General features: G+C 46.4%; 1 protein-coding gene across 1 annotated transcript in view; it reads right to left on the bottom strand.

Moving 5' to 3' along the window:
* The window catches only part of TMEM230 (transmembrane protein 230), a 768,807-nt gene that overhangs the window by 747,454 nt on the left and 2,047 nt on the right, over positions 1–19,306 (bottom strand). The window contains exons 2-3 of the mRNA XM_049779422.1: positions 17,077–17,199; positions 10,464–10,709 (exon numbers count right to left, since the gene is read on the bottom strand). Coding sequence (XP_049635379.1) covers positions 10,569–10,709; positions 17,077–17,199 — 264 coding nt within the window. The 3' untranslated portion in view covers positions 10,464–10,568. The remainder of the gene's footprint in view (positions 1–10,463; positions 10,710–17,076; positions 17,200–19,306) is intronic.

The raw sequence follows: 19,306 nt of genomic DNA, 5'->3' as shown, positions 1-19,306 counted from the left end.
GTAAGGCTTAGTAAATGCTGCTCCACTGAACCTCCTCTTCAGCCCGTTGTTCCTAAATTATTGGGGAGGGGCCGATTGAGAGATAGAAGAGTAGGTAAGGCATATGAATGCCTTGCACATGGCTGACATCCATCCGTGTTTGATCCCCGACATCCCATATGATTCCCTGTGCACTGCCAGGAATGAGGGAGTCCTGAGTGCAGAATCAGGAGTAACCCCTGAGCACTGCTGGGTTTGATGCCAAAACAAACCAAACAAAACTATTTTTTAAAAAGCTTTTCCAGATTTTTGGGATCATACTAGGTAGGAGTCACTTCTGGTAAGGCTCAGGGGGCCATATGGGGTGTCAGGAATCAACCCACGTCGACTGCATGTGAGACAAGTGCCTCACCCAACTATACTATCATCCCCCAAATATTTCAAGGATAAACTATTTGGTGAATTACAAAATAATAATCTAAAGTGAGTTAATAGGTAAATGCGAGTCTCAGCCTGGAGATAAGGCCTAGGTTAAAGGGAGTTGGTAGAGGGTCTACGGAGATTCAAGACACAGCTGCTTTTTATGTTCTCTGCTCTTTGGGGTTAATCTTTAAGTGGTGTCCATGAGGAGATCACTTGCCACAGATCGCTTAGTTAGTTGCTTCAGATCTGGGTAAATAAACGGTTCTATCTGCCAAGCCTGCAGGTCTTTTGAGACTTTGTGCCTGGACCTACTTTCTTTGCTTTTCTAGATTGCAAAACCTAATCTCTGCTTCTTGAGAAGTGAATGCTTTTATTGCCAAGAGATAAGATCAGAGGAGAAAGAAAGCTCCTTGGGCCCTGGCTGGGGGGGGGGGGGGGGGGGAATGCAAGCTCCAGGAGAACTGCCTGGAGGAAGCACCCCTGGACCTTTGTCTTCTTTCCTTTGTTTTTTTTTTTGGCTTTTTGGGTCACACCTGCTGATGCTCAGGGGTTACCCCTGGCTCTGCACTCAGAAATCACTTCTGGCTTGGGGAACCATACAGGATGCTGGGGGATCAAGCCATGGTCTGTCTAGGTTATCGCGTGTAAGGCAAAAGCCTTACCACTGTGCCACCACTCCAGCCCTAGCCCTGGACCTTTTATCTTCTATCCTGAGCCCACATACCATTCCAAGGAACTTTGGGCCTCTGTTTCATTTCTCGTGACACAGAGAATATGACATTTCCTGACTTTCCCAATCAGGAGAAACTTAGAGCTCTCAGTAAGATCTGTCAGTAGTAACTAAAAGATTTTTACTTTTAGGGTCTTTGGACTATACGTGGCAGTGTTCTGGTGCTAGTCCTGGTTCTGTTTTCAGGACTAACCTCTGGCAGTGCTTAGGAGACTAAGTTTTGTTGTTGTTGTTGTTGTTGTTTGTATATTTTTGGACCACACCAGGTGGTGCTCAGAGATTACTCCTGGTTCTGCTCTCAGATATCACTTCTGGCAGGCTCAGGGGATCATAAGGGCTACCAGAAATCAAACTTAGGTCAGCAGCATTCAAGGTAAATGCTGTAACCACTGTGCTATCACTCTGGCCTCTTAAGCTTTGTTTTATTTTTGTTTTAAGGCCATATCCAGCAATGCTTAGGAGTTACTCCTGGAGATGCTCAGGGACATGGGATACCAGGATTGAACCCAGCTCAACCATGTGTCCTACATCTTTCTCTGAGCCTTACTCCTATACTATCTATCTGCAACAATTGTTGTTGTTGTTGTTGTTGTTGTTTTTGGTTTTTTGGGTCACACCTGGCAGCGCTCAGAAGTTACTCCTGGCTCTGTATGCTCAGAATTTGCTCCTGGCAGGCTTGGGGGACCATATGGGATGCCGGGATTCGAACCACTGTCCTTCTGCATGCAAGGTCAACGCCCCACCTCCATGCGCTCTCTCCGGCCCTGTTGTTGATTTTGGACCACACTTGGCAGTGCTGGGGGGGGGGGCGGGTTTATTCCTGGCTCTGTGCTCAGGGAATACTTCTGGTTGTGCCAGGGATTGAACCTGGGCTGGATGGTAAGAGATCACAATCTGAGGCAAGAAAGAGTCTTTAGGGCCCGGAGAGATAGAGCAGCGGCGTTTGCCTTGCAAGCAGCCGATCCAGGACCAAAGGTGGTTGGTTCGAATCCCGGTGTCCCATATGGTCCCCCGTGCCTACCAGGAGCTATTTCTGAGCAGACAGCCAGGAGTAACCCCTGAGCACCGCTGGGTGTGGCCCAAAACCCCCCCCCCCCAAAAAAAGAAAGAGTCTTTAGCCGGCGTGGTGGCACTAGAGGTGTCTGCCTTGCCAGCGCTAGCCTAGGATGGACCTCGGTTCGATCCCCCGGTATCCCATATGGTCCCCCAAGCCAGGAGCGACTTCTGAGCACATAGCCAGGAGTAACCCCTGAGTGTTACTGGGTGTGTCCCAAAAACAAACAAAAAAATAAATAAATAAAAGGAGTCTTTAGCCCCTTTATCTCTTTGGTTCCAATAATCTCTCAGATCCTGATATTAAGATTTAACTGAGTAGGAGATATTAAGTACAGGGGTTAAGGCACTTGTCTTGTATGGGGCCAATTCCAGTTCCTCTCTTGGCTCCACGTATGTCCCGGAGCCTCCCAGGGAAAGGGCACCTCAGGTCAGTGCTTGTCAGACACAGCCACACCCTGAGCTTCTGGGCAGATCTGGTTAAAGTGCCAGTTCTAGGGCCAGAGCAATAGCATAGCTGTAGGGCATTTGCCTTGCATGCAGCCAACCCTGAAGGGACCCTGGTTCTATTCCCAACATCCCAAACCTGCCAGGAGCGATTTCTGAGTGCAGAGCCAGGAGTAACTAACCCCTGAGTACTGCCGGGTCTGACCCCTCCTCCCCCCAAATAAATAAATAAAGTGCCCTGATACCATCTATGGAAACAACCACAATTGGCTATAACATCACCAGAAGCAAACCTCTACCAGGGAAGACCCCACTGCTGCTTTGGTATTGACTTACTGCAAAGAGTGTTTTCTTTTTTTCTTTTTGCTTTTTGGGCCACACCCGGCATTGCTCAGGGGTTACTCCTGGCTGTCTGCTCAGAAATAGCTCCTGGCAGGCGGGATTCGAACCAACCATCTTAGGTCCTGGATCGGCTGCTTGCAAGGCAACCTCCGCTGTGCTATCTCTCCAGGCCCCAAAGAGTGTTTTCTTAACACCCAGATGACAGCAATAGCAACAACCTGCTTGCAGGGAAGGACTCTCCACATTGCCCTCTAATGGTGAGGTGAAACTAGAAGATGCTCCACATCATCCTGACTTCGATGAAGATGCACAGAAAGCAGAATCTTTTTGTTTTGTTTTGTTTTTTGGGCCACACCCATTTGACGCTCAAGGGTTACTCATGGCTATGTGCTCAGAAATCGCTCCTGGCTTGGGTGGACCATATGGGACACCGGGATCGAACCGCGGTCCTTCCTACACTAGCACTTGCAAGGCAGACACCTTACCTCTAGCGCCACCTTCCCGGCCCCAGAAAGCAGAATCTTTAATACAGGAACTGGACACCAACAACAGCTCATGTGTGAAAAAATTTCACCAGGACCACAGAGAAAGATTCAGGGGTTGGACAACCTAGTATGCCTGGAGCCCAGAGTTGGTCTAATGCCAGAAAACTTGAGGGGTAAGGTCTCCTTGTATTTTAGACCAAGGTTTTTATTTTTTTCCATTTTCTCCATATTTTTGCTGGGCCTATGCAAACAACAATTGCCACCCTCACACTGTTATTACTGTATTTTTCTAAAACTCTTATCCTTTAAGAAAAAAGAAGAGCTTACTAAAATTTCTGCTAGTGCTTAAAGACTTCATTGGTGAAGCAATGATTTTCAAAAATACACTTGCTACTCAACTTTTCTTTCCTTTCTCTTCTATCTCTTTAGTTTTTCTTTCTATTTTCTATTTTATTCTTTTGTTTTTGTTTTTGGGTCACACCCAGCAGCGCTCAGGGGTTACTCCTGGCTCTATGCTCAGAAATCACCCCTGGCAGGCACAGAGGACCATATGGGATGCTGGGATTCAAACCTCTATCCTTCTACATGAAAGGCAAATGCCCTACCTCCATGCTATCTCTCCAGCCCAATTTTCTACTTTTTTAAATCATGTTGCTTTTGGTCTTTCTAAAACAAATGTATTATGATCAGTTATGTCAACTATGTGATGCATTTTCTTTAAATAAACTTAAAAAATTAAAATAAATAAAGTGCCAGTCCTTGGGCCAGAATAATAGCACAAAGGGGAAAGCAGTTACTTTGCACACAGCTATTCCAGGTTCAATCCCTGGCACCATATAGGGTTCCTCAAGTTCCCTGAGGAGAGATCTCTGAGCACAGAGCTAGGAGTAAGCCCTGAGCACTTCTGAGTGTTCAAATAAATAAGCAGATAAATAAAATGAAAGTTCTGAGTTGAAGAAACAGTACAGCAGGTAGGGTGCTTTCTTTGCATTCTGCTCACCTGGGTTCTAACCCCAGCATCCCATATGGCCTCCCAAGCACCACCAGCAGTAATTCCTGTGTGCAGAGCCAGGAGTAATCCTGAACATTGCCAGGTATGGCCCCCAAACCCAAAAATAAATTTAAAAAATATTTAAATGCAGTTTTTTACTTACCAGGAGTGAGGCAGTCTCATGACCCAGCCTTTCTGAAGGCCCAGGCTAGTGCCCAGAGCCTGCCTAAACTAATACATGGCAGGGTGGGTGCCAGTGAAATGGTGATGTGGGAGCTGCTGCAGGGTGCTCTGATGCAACATCCTTAGGGCACTTGCCTTGCACACAGCCGACCCGAGTTTGATCCTGGGCATTCCATATAGCCCTTGGAGCCCGCCAGGATTAAGTCCTGAGTGTAGAATCAGGACTATGGTCTAAAAACAACAGAACCTGTGAATGTTCTTGTGTTTGTGAAAAACAACATGCAGGTCAACATCTGGGCCTCTTTGGCAACCTCTGCCCCTCACTGATTAGGCCCTTCTACTTTCTGTGCCCAAAGCACCTTAGAATCTGGGCAGCAAAAAATGGTGGACATACTTTGGGTGCACTGACGAGGTTGTGCAGAATTTTGATTTTGTTTTTGTCACACCCAGTGATGCTCAGGGCTTGGAGGACCTTCTGAGATACTGAGGATCAAATCCAGATTGACTGCATGCAAGTACCTGCTGTTCTATCTCTCTGGCTCCTCCGTGAGTCTGACATTTATGATCTCTGCTACATGATCAGCCCAGGAAACTACTGACAACGATATTAGGTATCAGGCCAGAGATATAGTACAGGAGTTAAGGCCAGTTAAGGTCAGTCCCTTGTATTTAGGTGACACCAGATTGGCTCCCAGCCTAAAAAGCTCCCACACATACACCCAGGACAAACTCGCCCTCTCCCACAAGCACAGAGGCAGAATCTGCCAAGGAGCACTCCTGGATGTGGTCCCCCACCCTAAAAGAATAAGATCTATCCCAAGAAAAAGATTAATCTCTGTGAATATAGATATATATGGTATGAAAAAGAAATAATAGAACCATACGATGGGAACCTTAGTTTCAAATATAAAAAAAAATATTGAAAGTACCTATGTACCCAGCAAAGTACTTTATGCCTTTTGAACAAAGGCATAATCAGTAAAGGTAGCCAGAAAAGCTTAATGAGATGACCTTGGGGACAAAGCTGGGGAAGCCAACTCTTAATTTTCATTTTAGGCCCTTCTATTCCATTTTTATCTTTTCTGTAACAGTAGTGGCCTACCTAGGTTCAATCCCCAGCACCCCATTTAGTCCCTCGAGCCCCACCAGGAGTGATCTGAGTGTAGACACAGGAATAAGCCCCAAGTACCACTGGGTGTGGCCCAAATACACACACCAAAAAAGAAAAAAAAGACACAAATATATTGGTTAGACCAAAACCTTGTTTTGGTTTAGTTTTTCAGCCTTACCTGTCAGTACTCAGGAATCAGTCCTGGTGGGACTTGGGAGTGATTCCTGTATAGTGTAGTGCCAGAGATCAAATCCAAGTCACCCTAAAGTGTCCTGCTGCCTAGCCCTCTGGGACAAAAACAGACAGGGGTTAAGGCACTGGCCTTGAAAATGCATAGCCCAAACTATTGCTCTGACCCAAACTTTCCTTGCTTTTGCAAATACTTCCAAACATAAAGCTTTATTCCTCACATCTTCACTGTCAAGGTTGAAGGATTTGAAAGAAATGTGGGGGTTCCTTGCCTATGACCTCCATGGCCAACACACTCAGTCTGGAGCTGTCTTCCTCTCCCCATCCCTCTTCTCTTTAGTCTTGGTTTTTCTTCCATGGGTCTGCCCTCTAGGTCGTCCAGCCCTGAGATTCTCAGTGACAGTCTAAACACTGACTTCTCCAAAGTTCTCCCTCCTGAACTCCAGGATTAACCCCTGTACTGCCAGGGCTATTCAGTGGCATCTCTTGCTAGTCTCGAACATCCTTAGGACTCAACTTCCAACTCTAAACTTGTCCTCCCCAACAAATCTGCTCTGCCTATAGACTTCTACTCTCAGCATACACATTTCCAGGTTTCCACTCACTGAAGGCCTAAATCACAGTTTAAGACAACTGGTTGGACATCTGTGAGATTATGGGATTTGTCTGTCTCTGTTTGTTTTGTTTTTTGGGGTCATACCCGGCAGCGCTCAGGGATTACTCCTGGCTTCAGGCTCAGAAATCGCTCCTGGCAGGCTCAAGAGACCATATGGGATGCCGGGATTAGAACCGATGATCTTCTGTATGAAAGGCAAACGCCTTACCTCCATGCTATCTCTCTGGCCCCGGGATTTGTCTGTCTTTATGTCAATCAACTCCCACATGGTTTCTCATTGAATGTTATTTTATGAATGCAGCACCTCCAATTGGTAGTGAAACCAATGATCCATCTTCTTTTTTTTTTTTGGGGGGGGGGTCACACCTGGCGGTGCTCAGGGGTTACTCCTGGCTGTCTGCTCAGAAATAGCTCCTGGCAGGCACGGGGGACCATATGGGACACTGGGATTCGAACCAAACACCTTTGGTCCTGGATCAGCTGCTTGCAAGGCAAACGCCGCTGTGCTATCTCTCCAGGCCCAATGATCCATCTTCTAAGTGTGATGTTTTTTCATAGAAAAAAGGCAAGGATGGAAGAGGAAGGAGAGTCTTTCGTTCCTGGAGCTTCCTTGTGTGGCTGCTAGAAGGGTAGTCTGCAGACTGGAGTTAGTGTAACATGGGAATTTTTAAAGTCTTCTTTTCTTCTTTCCTTTCTTTTCTTTTGGTTTTTGGGTCACACCCGGCAGCGCTCAGGGGTTACTCTGGCTCCACGCTCAGAAATTGCTCCTGGCAGGCTCAGGGGACCATCTGGGACCCCGGGGTTCAAACCAATGACCTTCTGCATGAAAGCCAAACACCTTACCTCCATGCTATCTTTCCGGCCCTAGTCTTTTCTTTCTTTAAGTGTGTGTTTGATTATTTTGCAGAGCGCCTTCTGGTTAAATCCTGTCTCACTAGTGTTCATGGTTGGAACCAGAGGGTTTAGATTTTAGAGATACCGGATCGCAACCTTAGAACTACTCTGGCACCACTTTGCTCCAGGGTAAATTCATATGACACCCTAATGACAAGGAAACAACTTGATCTAAGGGCAGGTTGCCCTACCTCACCACCTAATTGGTGAGACGAAATCACATGCTCCATCCTAGGATCTGTGCCAAAACCAAGATCTCTAAATACAGAAGACTTACTTTGACAACCGTGACTGAGCATAACTTTTCCTGGGACCATAAAGAAAGACTTTGGGGTTTGACAACTAACATACCTGGAGTCTGTAGTCAATCTTATGACAGTATGCTTCAAGGGTAAAGACACCTTGTATCTCTTAGGCCTAGGGAATTTCCTTTCTAATTTCCCCATTTACTGTGCCTATGCAAAAAAAAAAAAAAATAAAAAGCCACATCTGCCCTCCTTTTTTCCTATTCTCTTTATTTTTTATATTTTTTTGGTTTTTTGTTTGTTTTTTGTTTTTGGGTCAGTGTTCAGGGGTTACTCCTGGCTGTCTGCTCAGAAATAGCTCCTGGCAGGCACGGGGGACCATATGGGACACTGGGATTCGAACCAACCACCTTAGGTCCTGGATCGGCTGCTTGCAGGGCAAACGGCGCTGTGCTATCAGTCCGGGCCCTATTTTTTATATTTAATTTATAACTTCTAGATAGGGTCTCCGCCTTTTACAGAACCATAAGACATGAATCAACTTGTTCTATCTCATATTTCTACGTCCTTCTACAAATTAAGAAAAGAAAAAGAGGGCCAGAGAGATAGCATGGAGGTAGGGCATTTGCCTTTCATGCAGAAGGACGGTGGTTCGAATCCCGGCATCCCATATGGTCCCCGAGCCTGCCAGGAGCGATTTCTGAGCATAAAGCCAGGAGTAACCCCTGAGCGCTGCTGGGTGTGACCCAAAAAAAAACAAAAAGAAAAGAAAAAGAAAGTAGATAGGACCCAGGGTCAAGTGATCTCAGGAGCACTGAGTAGAAATAAAAACGGTCAGATCTAACTACTCAAACAAAGTCAATGATGATAGAATCAAGAGACACAAACTATAACAAACTTTTCAAAAAAGGGACCTGTTACACTAGCAGTCCAGGGAGCTAAGGGTAGAGGTATAGGATGCATGCTGGGAACTATGGTGGAGGGAGGTCAACACTGGTGGTGGGAATGGCCCTAATTCACTGTCACTATGAACTGGAAATACAATTGTGAAAGAATTATAATTCACATTGGTCTCAATAAAAAAATTAAAATAAAAAGCAAAAAATAGGAAATAAGGCTGGAAAGGGCCAGAGCAATAGCACAGTGAATAGGGTGTTTGCCTTGCACATGGCTGACCCAGGACCAAGTCGGGATCTATCTCCTGCCTTCCATATGGTCCGCCCATACCTGGCAGGTGCAATTTTTCTTTTTGTTTTGTTTTGTTTTGGGTCACACCCAGTGGTGCTGAGGGGTTACTTTTGGCTCTGTGCTCAGCAATCGCTCAGAATCAAACCACCGTCAGTCCTGGGTCAGCCGCGTACAAGACAAACACCCTACCTCTGTGCTAACTCTCTGGCCCCAGCCAAGAGCAATTTCTGAGTGCAAAGCTTGGAGTAGCCCCTGAGTATTGCTGGGTGTGGCCCAAACCCTTGGCCCCTACCCCCACCCCCCAAAATAAGACTGGAAAGCAGAAACTGACCCATAAAACTACTTACCAGTCCTGAGCCAAAGAAAAGGTGTTACATGTTTGCCTTGCATGTAACTGACCCAGATTCAATCCCTGGTTCCTGAGACCTGCCAGGAGTTGAAAGCCCTGAGTACCACCGGTGTCCCACTCCTTACCCCAAAATAAATCAAGGCAGTCCTACATATCTGGCTCAATGAGTCAATGAAACGCTTTTTGAAATATGTTTAAAGTCAACTCATTTTATTTTAAGCCTGGAATTTAGATTTTGACAGTTTTAATTTCTCTTGAATAGAAGTTATTTTCTGAAAGCAAGAAAACAGAATCAAACCAAATCTAGACTTCTAGGGAGCCAGGCCGAATCTTGTTATCTTCAGCAAAATTACATGCTAATACAAGGTGCTAACAAAGTTATAAACTCTAAATAATAACCATTTGTTTATATTTTTCCTTAGGAAACAGACAAAAGTCCAGTCCTTAAAGGCATAATATACAGAACATCTTGATCGAAAAGGACAGAACCACCCAAATCAGATGCTGGCCAACCTGCTGAAGAATCAGCTCAAAGCCAGCCAAAGACTGGTGAAAGAAAGTGTTTACATTTTCAAAACTTGCTCTGAGTTTGTGAAAATTCCAGATTGCTGTGAATCAGCAAAGTAGGCAAAACTAATTACAGATGAAATGCACTGGCACTTAGTTTGGCCATGGTCCCCCAATAGAACATGAAGCCAGAGAAGAGAGGAGGAGCTTACTCAGATGTTCCAAAATCAGTTAAAAGAAACTTGACATGTGGCTTTCTTCCATTTGCCCCAGGAACAAACTGGTAACGAGGACTATCTAAGAACAAGAACGCCCTCCCTCCTTTTCTCCAATATTATACACACAGCTACTCTTCAACAACATATACATACATAGAAAAATTTGTCTGGAGCACTTGCCAGGAGCAGAAGACACAAAGCAGATCATGTCCTAAGTAGCGAATAACTATAAGCTCAGTTACTATCTTTAGGCTGGACCCATCAACCTGATCTTTTTCTTTTTTTTTTTTTTTTTTTTTTTTTTTTTTTTTGGCTTTTGGGCCACACCCGGTAACGCTCAGGGGTTACTCCTGGCTATGCGCTCAGAAGTTGCTCCTGGCTTGGGGGACCATATGGGACACCGGGGGATCGAACCGCGGTCCGTCCAAGGCTAGCGCAGGCAAGGCAGGCACCTTACCTTTAGCGCCACCACCCGGCCCCCCAACCTGATCTTTTTGCATTAAACATCTGCAACTGCACAGTTCCTTAGCCATGAGTCATAGTTTCTGCTAAGTGTCTTCTTCTGAGTCTTCAGTGCCTTCCTTCTGTGGCTCTTCTCTGCAGCCGCTGAGGTGGATGCTAGTCATCGAAGTCTGGAATGTCATCATAGGAGTAACCCCGGTAGCCTTTGGATGCATAGTAGGCAATGCGCAGGTGGTAAAAGCCAGGCAGGAACACCAGGATGCCAATGATAAGGACGGGGATGGCCCGGTCTGCCCCCTGGTGACAGAAGAAAGCAATTGCATTAGTACAAGCTGTAAACTCGAAAAGGTAGCAAGGATCTGATATACAACCAATATTGTACACTTTTCCGAACCTTTTCTTTGGGTAGTGTACTACTGAGGGAAAAGGTTAACACCTGATTGCCTCATGAGGATAAAAGGCAGAAAAACAGGGCCGGAGATATAGCATGGAGGTAAGGCGTTTGCCTTTCATGCAGGAGGTCATCGGTTCGAATCCCGGCACCCCATATGGTCCCCTGTGCCTGCCAGGAGCAATTTCTGAGCCTGGAGCCAGGAATAACCCCTGAGCACTGCCAGGTGTGACCCAAAAACCAAAAAAAAAAAAAAAAAAAAAAAGGCAGAAAAACAAGGTCCAGAGATATAGCACAGCAGGCAGGGCACTTGCCTTACATGTAAATTCAATCCCTGGCACCCCAGGTAGTCCCTCTTCAAGTAATCCCTGAGCCCAAAGAGAGTAAGCTCTGAGTAAGGCAGGATGTAGCAAAATAAATAAAGGAAAGGTAGAAAACTGTAAACTATGTATCCAGTTTTACTTGCTTTGGTTTTGTCTAACAGGCAATAAGGTAAAGTGGAGTGGCTGGTTGCATACCTCACATGATTCCAATACCTCACACCAAATTAACTAAAACAGATGAGCATTAGGGCTGGAGAGATAGCACAGCGGTAGGGGGTTTACCTTGCATGTGGCTCACCTGGGATGGACCCAGTTCAATTCCCAGCATCCCAAATGGTCCCCCAATCTGCCAGGGGTGATTTCTGAGTACAGAGCCAGGAGTAACCTCTGAGCGTCACCGGGTGTGGCCCAAAAACAAACAAATAAAAAACCACCAAAAAAAAAAAATCCCAAAAAAGGGGGCCAGAGAGATTGCATGAAGGTAAGGCGTTTGCCTTTCATGCAGAAGGACAGTGGTTCGAATTGGTGGTTCAAATCCCGGCATCCCATATGGTCCCCCGAGCCTGCCAGGAGCAATTTCTGAACGTAGAGCCAGGAGTAACCCCTGAGCGCTGCCGAGTGTGACCCAAAAATAAACAAACAAACAAACAAAACCCCAAACAAAACCAGAACAAAACCAAAAGAACAGATGAGTAGAGCTAGACAATGCATGTTGAGGCTGAGGTATTTGCCTGCTACGTGGCTGATCCTAGTTCAAACCCTATTACTGCATATGAAACCCCAGATCGCAGAGCCTGAACACACTGCTGAGTGTAACCCTGAGTCATCCTCACGCCTCACAAGCCCTGAAAAAAGAGAAGCAATTGGCCAAAAGTTCTACACGTGTTTACTTTTGACCTTGGGTCATACCCAGACATACTTAAAAGAAGTCTCTGAGGTGCATTCAGGAGCATGATCACTTATACTTAGTTACTTCTGGGTTACTTCTGGCTCTGCACCCAGGGATCACTCCCAGCGGTGCCTGGTGGACCAAAGCGGATGTTGGAGACTGAACCTGGGTCAGCCATGAGACAAGTGCACTCTCTGCCTCCCCCACCTCCTTTTCCAAAGGAAACCACAATCAGCGATGCTTAGGACTTACTCCTGGTTCTGCACTATGGGGTTGAGATAATTTCTGGTGAAACTGAATGTCATATGGGGTAATGGGGATCTAACTTGGATCAGTTGTGTGCAAGGCAAACACACTACCTACCACTCTACTGTCTTCTATAGCCCCGGGCTGCGACTTTTTTTTTTTTTTTTGGTTTTGGACAAGAGCCAACAGTGATCAAGTCTTATTTCTGGCTCCAAGAATCACCCCTGGAGGTGCTCAGGATGCTGGGGATCAAGTCGAACCTAGGTTATTTATGTGCAAGGAATGCGCCCTACTCACTAAACTATTGCTCTGGTCCAAGCTTCATCTTTTTTTTTTTTTTTTTTGGTCACACTTGGCAGTGTTCAGGGGTTACTCCTAGCTCTGTGCTCAGAAATCGCTCCTGGCAGGCTTGGGGACCATATGGGATGCCAGGAATCAAACCGGGGTCTGTTTTGTGTTGGCCTCATGCAAGGCAAATGCCCTATGGCTCTGGCCCCTAGGAAATATCTACATAGCAGAGATTTTGTTGCTTCTTGAATGTCAAGTTGTGCCTGACAAGTAACTGAGGTTTGTAATTTTTGGGAGTAAGCACAGCCAGCAATACGTAGGGCTTCCTCCTGCTTCTGCACTCAAGATGGACTTGTGACCATTTAGATGCCAGGATCAAACCCTGGTTGGTCACAGGTAAAGGCAATACCCTACCTTCTGTACTATCATTCTATTCCGAGGTTAGTAAATTTGCACAATTAATGGACCCACATTTTTTTTTTTTTTTTTTTTTTGGTTTTTGGGCCACATCCGGCGGTGGTCAGGGGTTACTCCTGACTGTTTGCTCAGAAATAGCTCCTGGCAGGCACGGGGGACCATATGGGACACCGGGATTCGAACCAACCACCTTTGGTCCTGGATTGGCTGCTTGCAAGGCAAACGCCGCTGTGCTATCTCTCCGGGCCCAATGGACCCACTTTTGATACAAGTTTTTCTTTCCTGTCTTTTTTTTTTTGGGGGGGGGGGGGGGAGTCATACCCAGAGATGCTTGGGGCTTACTCCTGAAGGTGCACTCAATATTTACTCCTAGGGGGCCGGTGCGGTGGCGCTAGAGGTAAGGTGTCTGCCTTGCCAGCGCTTGCCTAGGATGGACCGCGGTTTGATCCCCCGGTGTCCCATATGGTCCCCCAAGCCAGGAGCGACTTCTGAGTGCATAGCATCACCGGGTGTGGCCCAAAAACCAAAAAAAAAAAAGAATTACTCCTAGGAGAGGCCGGAGAGATAGCATGGAGATAAGGCATTTGCCTTGCATGCAGAAGGTCGGTGGTTCGAATCCCGGCATCCCATCTGGTCCCCCGAGCCTGCCAGGAGCGATTTCTGAGCATAGAGCCAGGAGTAACCCCTGAGCACTGCTAGGTGTGACCCAAAAACTAAAAACCATAAAAAAAAAAAAAAAGAGGGACCATATGGGATGCTAGAGATCAAAACAGGGTCAGTCACATGCAAGACAAGTGGTAGTCATTATATGTTCCCTTTATATGTAATGCAAGAGCAATGGTTCCAAATGGGGAGCCTGGTTTTATCTGGGAATTTTTCCGAAATGCAAATTATCTATCTCAGATAGATACAGAACTGAAACTGCTGCAGAGTGGGCCAGGGAAGCTCCTATGCAATAATCTTCCTGAAGGCCAAACAGAGTTTAGTGGGTAAAGCACTTGACTTACAAGCTGTCATTCCCCCAGCATTGAATACGGTCTCCTAAGCATGGCCAGGATGGCCTGAACCCACTCACAAAAAAGAAATAAAATAATCTTCTTTTTTATTTTTTTTGGTTTTTGGGCCACACCCGTTTGACGCTCAGGGGTTACTCCTGGCTATGTGCTCAGAAATCGCCCCTGGCTTGGGTGGACCATATGGGACGCCGGGGGATCGAACCGAGGTCCTTCCTTGGCTAGCGCTTGCAAGGCAGACACCTTACCTCCAGCGCCACCTACCCGGCCCCATAAAATAATCTTCTAAAACAGATCTAAACAAACTTCAAAGCTATGCAAGTCTAAATGAACAGTTTCTAAAAATATGAGGAACCGAACAACAAAAACGACAGCGCCTGTATAATTATGTACAAATTACTAAAATGTATACTGAAGAGGCAAACTAAGAGTTCACAAGCAAAACGTAAATATGGCATTTGCTTTAATGTACAGAAATAAAGGGGGCTGGAGCAGTAATATAGGTGATAAGGTGTCTGCCTGTACATAGCTGACCAGGTTCCCTATCCAGCACCTATATAGTCCTCTGAGCACCAAAGGAGTGAACTCTCAGTACAGCACCAGGTGAAAGCCCTGAGTATCACCGGGTGCAGCCTAAAAACAAAGAGGTTGGAAGGACAGGTGAAAACAAAATCTCTAACTATGGATGCTTGATAATGAAGATATGGAGTTCATTATTGCATCTACTTGTTTTGTTTGGAATGCCTATAATAAATGGGGTGGGGGGCAAAAGACAAAGCTATATCTACTAGTGATTTTCTTTTTCTTTTTTTTTTTTTTACTAGTGATTTTCTCACCATATTTTTCATAGTTTATAAAGTGGTTTCTTATAAAGTTCATATGTAATAACAAGAATAATATCAGGGGCTGGAGAGATAGCATGGAGGTAAGGGTTTGCCTCACATGCAGAAGGTCGGTGGTTCGAATCCCGGCATCCCATATGGTCCCCTGAGCCTGCTAGGAGCAATTTCTGAGTGTAGAGCCAGGAGTAACCCCTGAGCACTGCCAGGTGTGACCCAAAAACCAAAAACCAAAAAAAAAAAAAAAGAATAATAACAACAAAGGGGTGAGAGTGATAGTACGGCAGGTAGGGCATTTGCCTTGCACACAGTCAACTCTAGTGAACTGGGTTAGATCACCAACACCCCTGAGTCTACCAGTTATGAACCCTGAGCATTGCTGGATGTAGCCCTAAGGCCCCAAAAACAAAACAAAACAAAACAAAACAAAAAAACCCAACATAAAATAAAACACACTAAAAACATCTCACTGCATACCAGGGGTCCTCAAACTTTTTAAACAGGGGGCCAGTTCACTATCCCTCAGACCACTGGAGGGTCTGACTGTAGTAAAAACAAAACTTAGGAACGAATTCTTATGCACACTGCATATATCTTATTTTGCAATGAAGAAAGAAAACAGATACAAATACAATATGTGGCCCGCGGGCCATAGTTTGAGGATCACTGCTGCATACAGATTTTTTGGTTTAGTTTTGGTTTCTGGGCCACATCTGGCAGCACTCAGAGGTCACTACCAGTTCAACACCCAGAAATTAATTACTCCTGGCGGGTGCAAAAGACCATATGAGATGCCAGGGATCACACCTGGGCCTGCTGCATGCAAGGCAAACACCCTATTTGGTATGCTATCACTTCCATAGAGATCTTAAGTCACCTGTGTGTATGTGTTTGGTATGCTATCACTTCCACAGAGATCTTAAGTCACCTCTGTGTGTGTGTGTGTGTGTGTGTGTGTGTACATGTGTACACAGCATGCGAGGTATGAGAAAGCAAACCCATACCAAATATATGAGGTATGTGCTCTATCACTGAAATATATCCCTACCCCTCTTCTCTAAATTTTGTTTTGGGGCCACATCTGGCTATGCTCAGGACTTACTCTGGGCTCTGCACTCAAAGATATGACATGACTGGTGGGACTCGGGGAGGCCATATCAAGTGTCAGGAGTTGAGCCTACCATCTATATATGCAAGGCAAGCTGTACCAGGCCCTTCTCTCAATTTTCTCTGTTTTGGGGCCATATCCAGCAATGCTCAAGCTTATTCCTGGCTTTGCATTCAGGGAATCACTCCTGGTGGGGCTCATGAGATTACAGATGGCTGGGGATGGAACTCAGGTCAGCTACATGCAAGGCAAGCACCCTTCCTACCCACCGTACTCTCTCCAGCCCCACTTTACTCATAGTTTTATAACCGTACAAGCCCACTCCTTACAACGTACCTCTGGCATTAACCCCACCTGCAGCACCAAAGTGACCCGACCCGACTGTATAGCGCTGAAGCCGGTGTTCAAACTCAGAAGGCGTCAACCAACAGGCCAGGGGCCACGGTGTCAGCGGCATACAACTCAAAGCCACATGCAGCCTTCTCTGAGCTGAGTGACGTGCGATGTTGCCCCACGACTACTACAAAAGCCCATGTGAGCTGTGTCCTTCCTGCAGAGGAATGTGCTCATCATCCGGCCCGTATCTGTGTGTGCAGGACAAATGCACTGGCAATATCTGCATATGGTCTGAGTGAAAGAAAGTCTGCTGGGGAAAGCATCTGCCTTGCATGAGTTAAGCCCTGGGTTCAGGCTCATTTTTTTTTGGGGGGGGGTGCTAGTGATGCTCAAGGTTTACTTCTGGCTCTGCTCAGGGATCACTCCTTTGGACCATATGTGGTAATGGAAATCAAATCTGGGGAGGCCGTGAGTAAGGCCAGCTCCCTATCTACTCTGTTCAGATCCCGAGTGCCAGGTCAGCTCTGCAGTTCTAGCTATGACTGTGGAGAAACTGGTCAACATCTGAAAGGGGAAGGTCTATTACAGGCCACCACCAGCCATGTAGAGAGTGAGAGAAGCTGTTGCTCAGAGGGCAAGATATAATTTTGTTCCCCAAGAACAAGCTCTAAAAAAAGCAAACTCAGGAGCTGGAGAGATAGCACAGTGGGTAGGGTTTCCCATAAGAAAAAGCAAATCATCCTGCTGCTAGAATGCACTATATTAGGGTTCGTAACAGAAAAGACCGCTGATTACCACACAGCCGTCAGCCTACCCCTTTGCTGATGTAGCCGGCAAGCAAGAGGGAGCCGATGACGATGAGAAAGGCGCCAATCAAAAACAGCACTGTGGCCAGGGCGATAGCCTTATATGGAATCTTTGGAGGACTTTTCTTAAACTGGAAGAGAAACAAACAAAAAAATAAAACACAAAAAAGCATTACGAAGATACATATACTGCAAAGAAGAGGGCGAAAAGAACTGATCTGGGAGGGTTCGTCAAGTTCTTGAATTACATCCTCATGTCCAGCGTGGCTCTGGCTCTGGGGGAGAAAAAAGAGACAAGCAGCAGATGCATCTCAAGTCAACATTAAAACTACCATGCCGGGGCCAGCGGGATAGTACAGTGTAAGGGCAGGGCCTTGCACAGAGCCAACCCAGGTTTGATCCTCAGCTTTCCCTGAGCATCTTCAGGAGTGACCCTGAGCACTGCCAGGGGTTGCCAAAAAACAAAAACACACAAAAGCCAGAGTGATAGCACAGTGAGTAGGGTGCTTGCCTCGTGCTCAGCCAACCTGGGTTCGATTCCCTGGCATCTCATATAGTCCCCCTGCACTGCCAGGAATGACTCCTGACTGCAGAGCCAGGAGTAACCCTGAGCACCGCCAGGTGTGGCCTCCCTCCCCCCAAAAAAAGAAGATATTTTGGATTGGCGTGATAGCACAGCAGATAGGGCATTTGCCTTGCACTTGGCCAACCCGAGATGAACCCAGGTATGATCCCTGGCATCCCATATGGTCCCCCAAGCCTGGCAGGAGCCATTTCTGAGCACAGAGCCAGGAGTAACCTCTGATCTCTGCTGGTGTGGGCCCCTCTCCCCCAAAACACTACCAAGCCAACGAGTCCCAGCAGATGGACCATTGAGTTCTGTTCTCTCATCATTCACTGTACTGAATGTGGTTTAGAGGAAGAGCACCATGACTCACATGTGACCTGGATACACTGTCCAGCATAGAGAAAACTAAGGGTAGGAGACAGAAAGGTACCTCACTGGACTAAGCACATGCTTTACATGCAAGTACCCAGATTCAATTACTGGTACCATATGTCCAGGCACCAAATAGTGGCCCTAAATACTAACATGTGATTCCCAAACAAAGCAAACCAAAAAATTACTTTAAAAGAAAAAAAGTCGGGGCCGGGCGGTGGCGCTGGAGGTAAGGTGCCTGCCTTGCCTGCGCTAGCCTAGGACGGACCTCGGTTCGATCCCCCGGCGTCCCATATGGTCCCCCAAGAAGCCAGGAGCAACTTCTGAGCGCATAGCCAGAAGTAACCCCTGAGCATCACAGGGTGTGGCCCAAAAACAAAAAAAAAAAAAAAAAGAAAAAAAGTCAGGGTGGGAATGGAGTGATAGCACAACAGGTAGAGCTGCTTTGCACACAGCTAACCTGGGTTCAATTCCCAGCAACCCAATGGTCCTCTGACCCAGGACTAACCCGAGTGCCGCTGGAGGTGGCCCCCAAAACAAATAAACAAAAGATGGGGGGGGGGGGAGCCGGAGAGATAGCACAGCAGCGTTTGCCTTGTAAGCAGCCGATCCAGGACCAAAGGTGGTTGGTTCGAATCCCGGTGTCCCATATGGTCCCCCGTGCCTGCCAGGAGCTACTTCTGAGCAGACAGCCAGGAGGAACCCCAGAGCATTGCCGGGTGTGGCCCCAAAAAAACAAAACAAAAAAAAAAAAAAAAAAAAAAAGATCAGGGGATCAGAAACAGTAAAGCAGGTAGATGTTTGCCTTACAGTCAGCCTAACTGGGTCAGTTCCCAGCATTTGGTTCCTGACAGCCACCAGATATGAACCCTGTGCACTGCCAGGTGTGGCCCACAAAACCAAAATAAAACCAGGTTGGAGAGAGAGTACAAGGGTAAAGTCTGGCATGCTGTCTACCTGGCTTGATGGAGCACACCAGATCCCCAAGCACCACAAGAGGTCACTCCTGAGCAGTCGGGAATGGATCCTGAACACAAAGCAAACCAGCCTTTTTCCTAACATCTGTCTTCATGCTATTGCTGACCTTACTAACTGGAAAGTCCCCTAATGTAGTCGTATGCTGAGTTTGTTTCAGCCACATCCTTGATAATCCTCCATAATGTACTGGAGTGGGGGAGGGAATCTTCAAGAACAGAGCCAAAGAATAATTGATTTGTTTATACTTAAAGTTTGGGTTCCTGCTACTTTCTCCTTGGCCCTACTTCCTTCTAGAACATTTTATTCCAAGGTGAGGCAGG

The sequence above is a fragment of the Suncus etruscus genome, chromosome 9 (genome assembly GCF_024139225.1).
Source record: "Suncus etruscus isolate mSunEtr1 chromosome 9, mSunEtr1.pri.cur, whole genome shotgun sequence".
NCBI lineage: Eukaryota > Metazoa > Chordata > Mammalia > Eulipotyphla > Soricidae > Suncus > Suncus etruscus.
The sequence above is the reverse complement of the archived record's forward strand: the minus strand, read 5'-3'. Positions and strand labels throughout refer to the sequence as shown.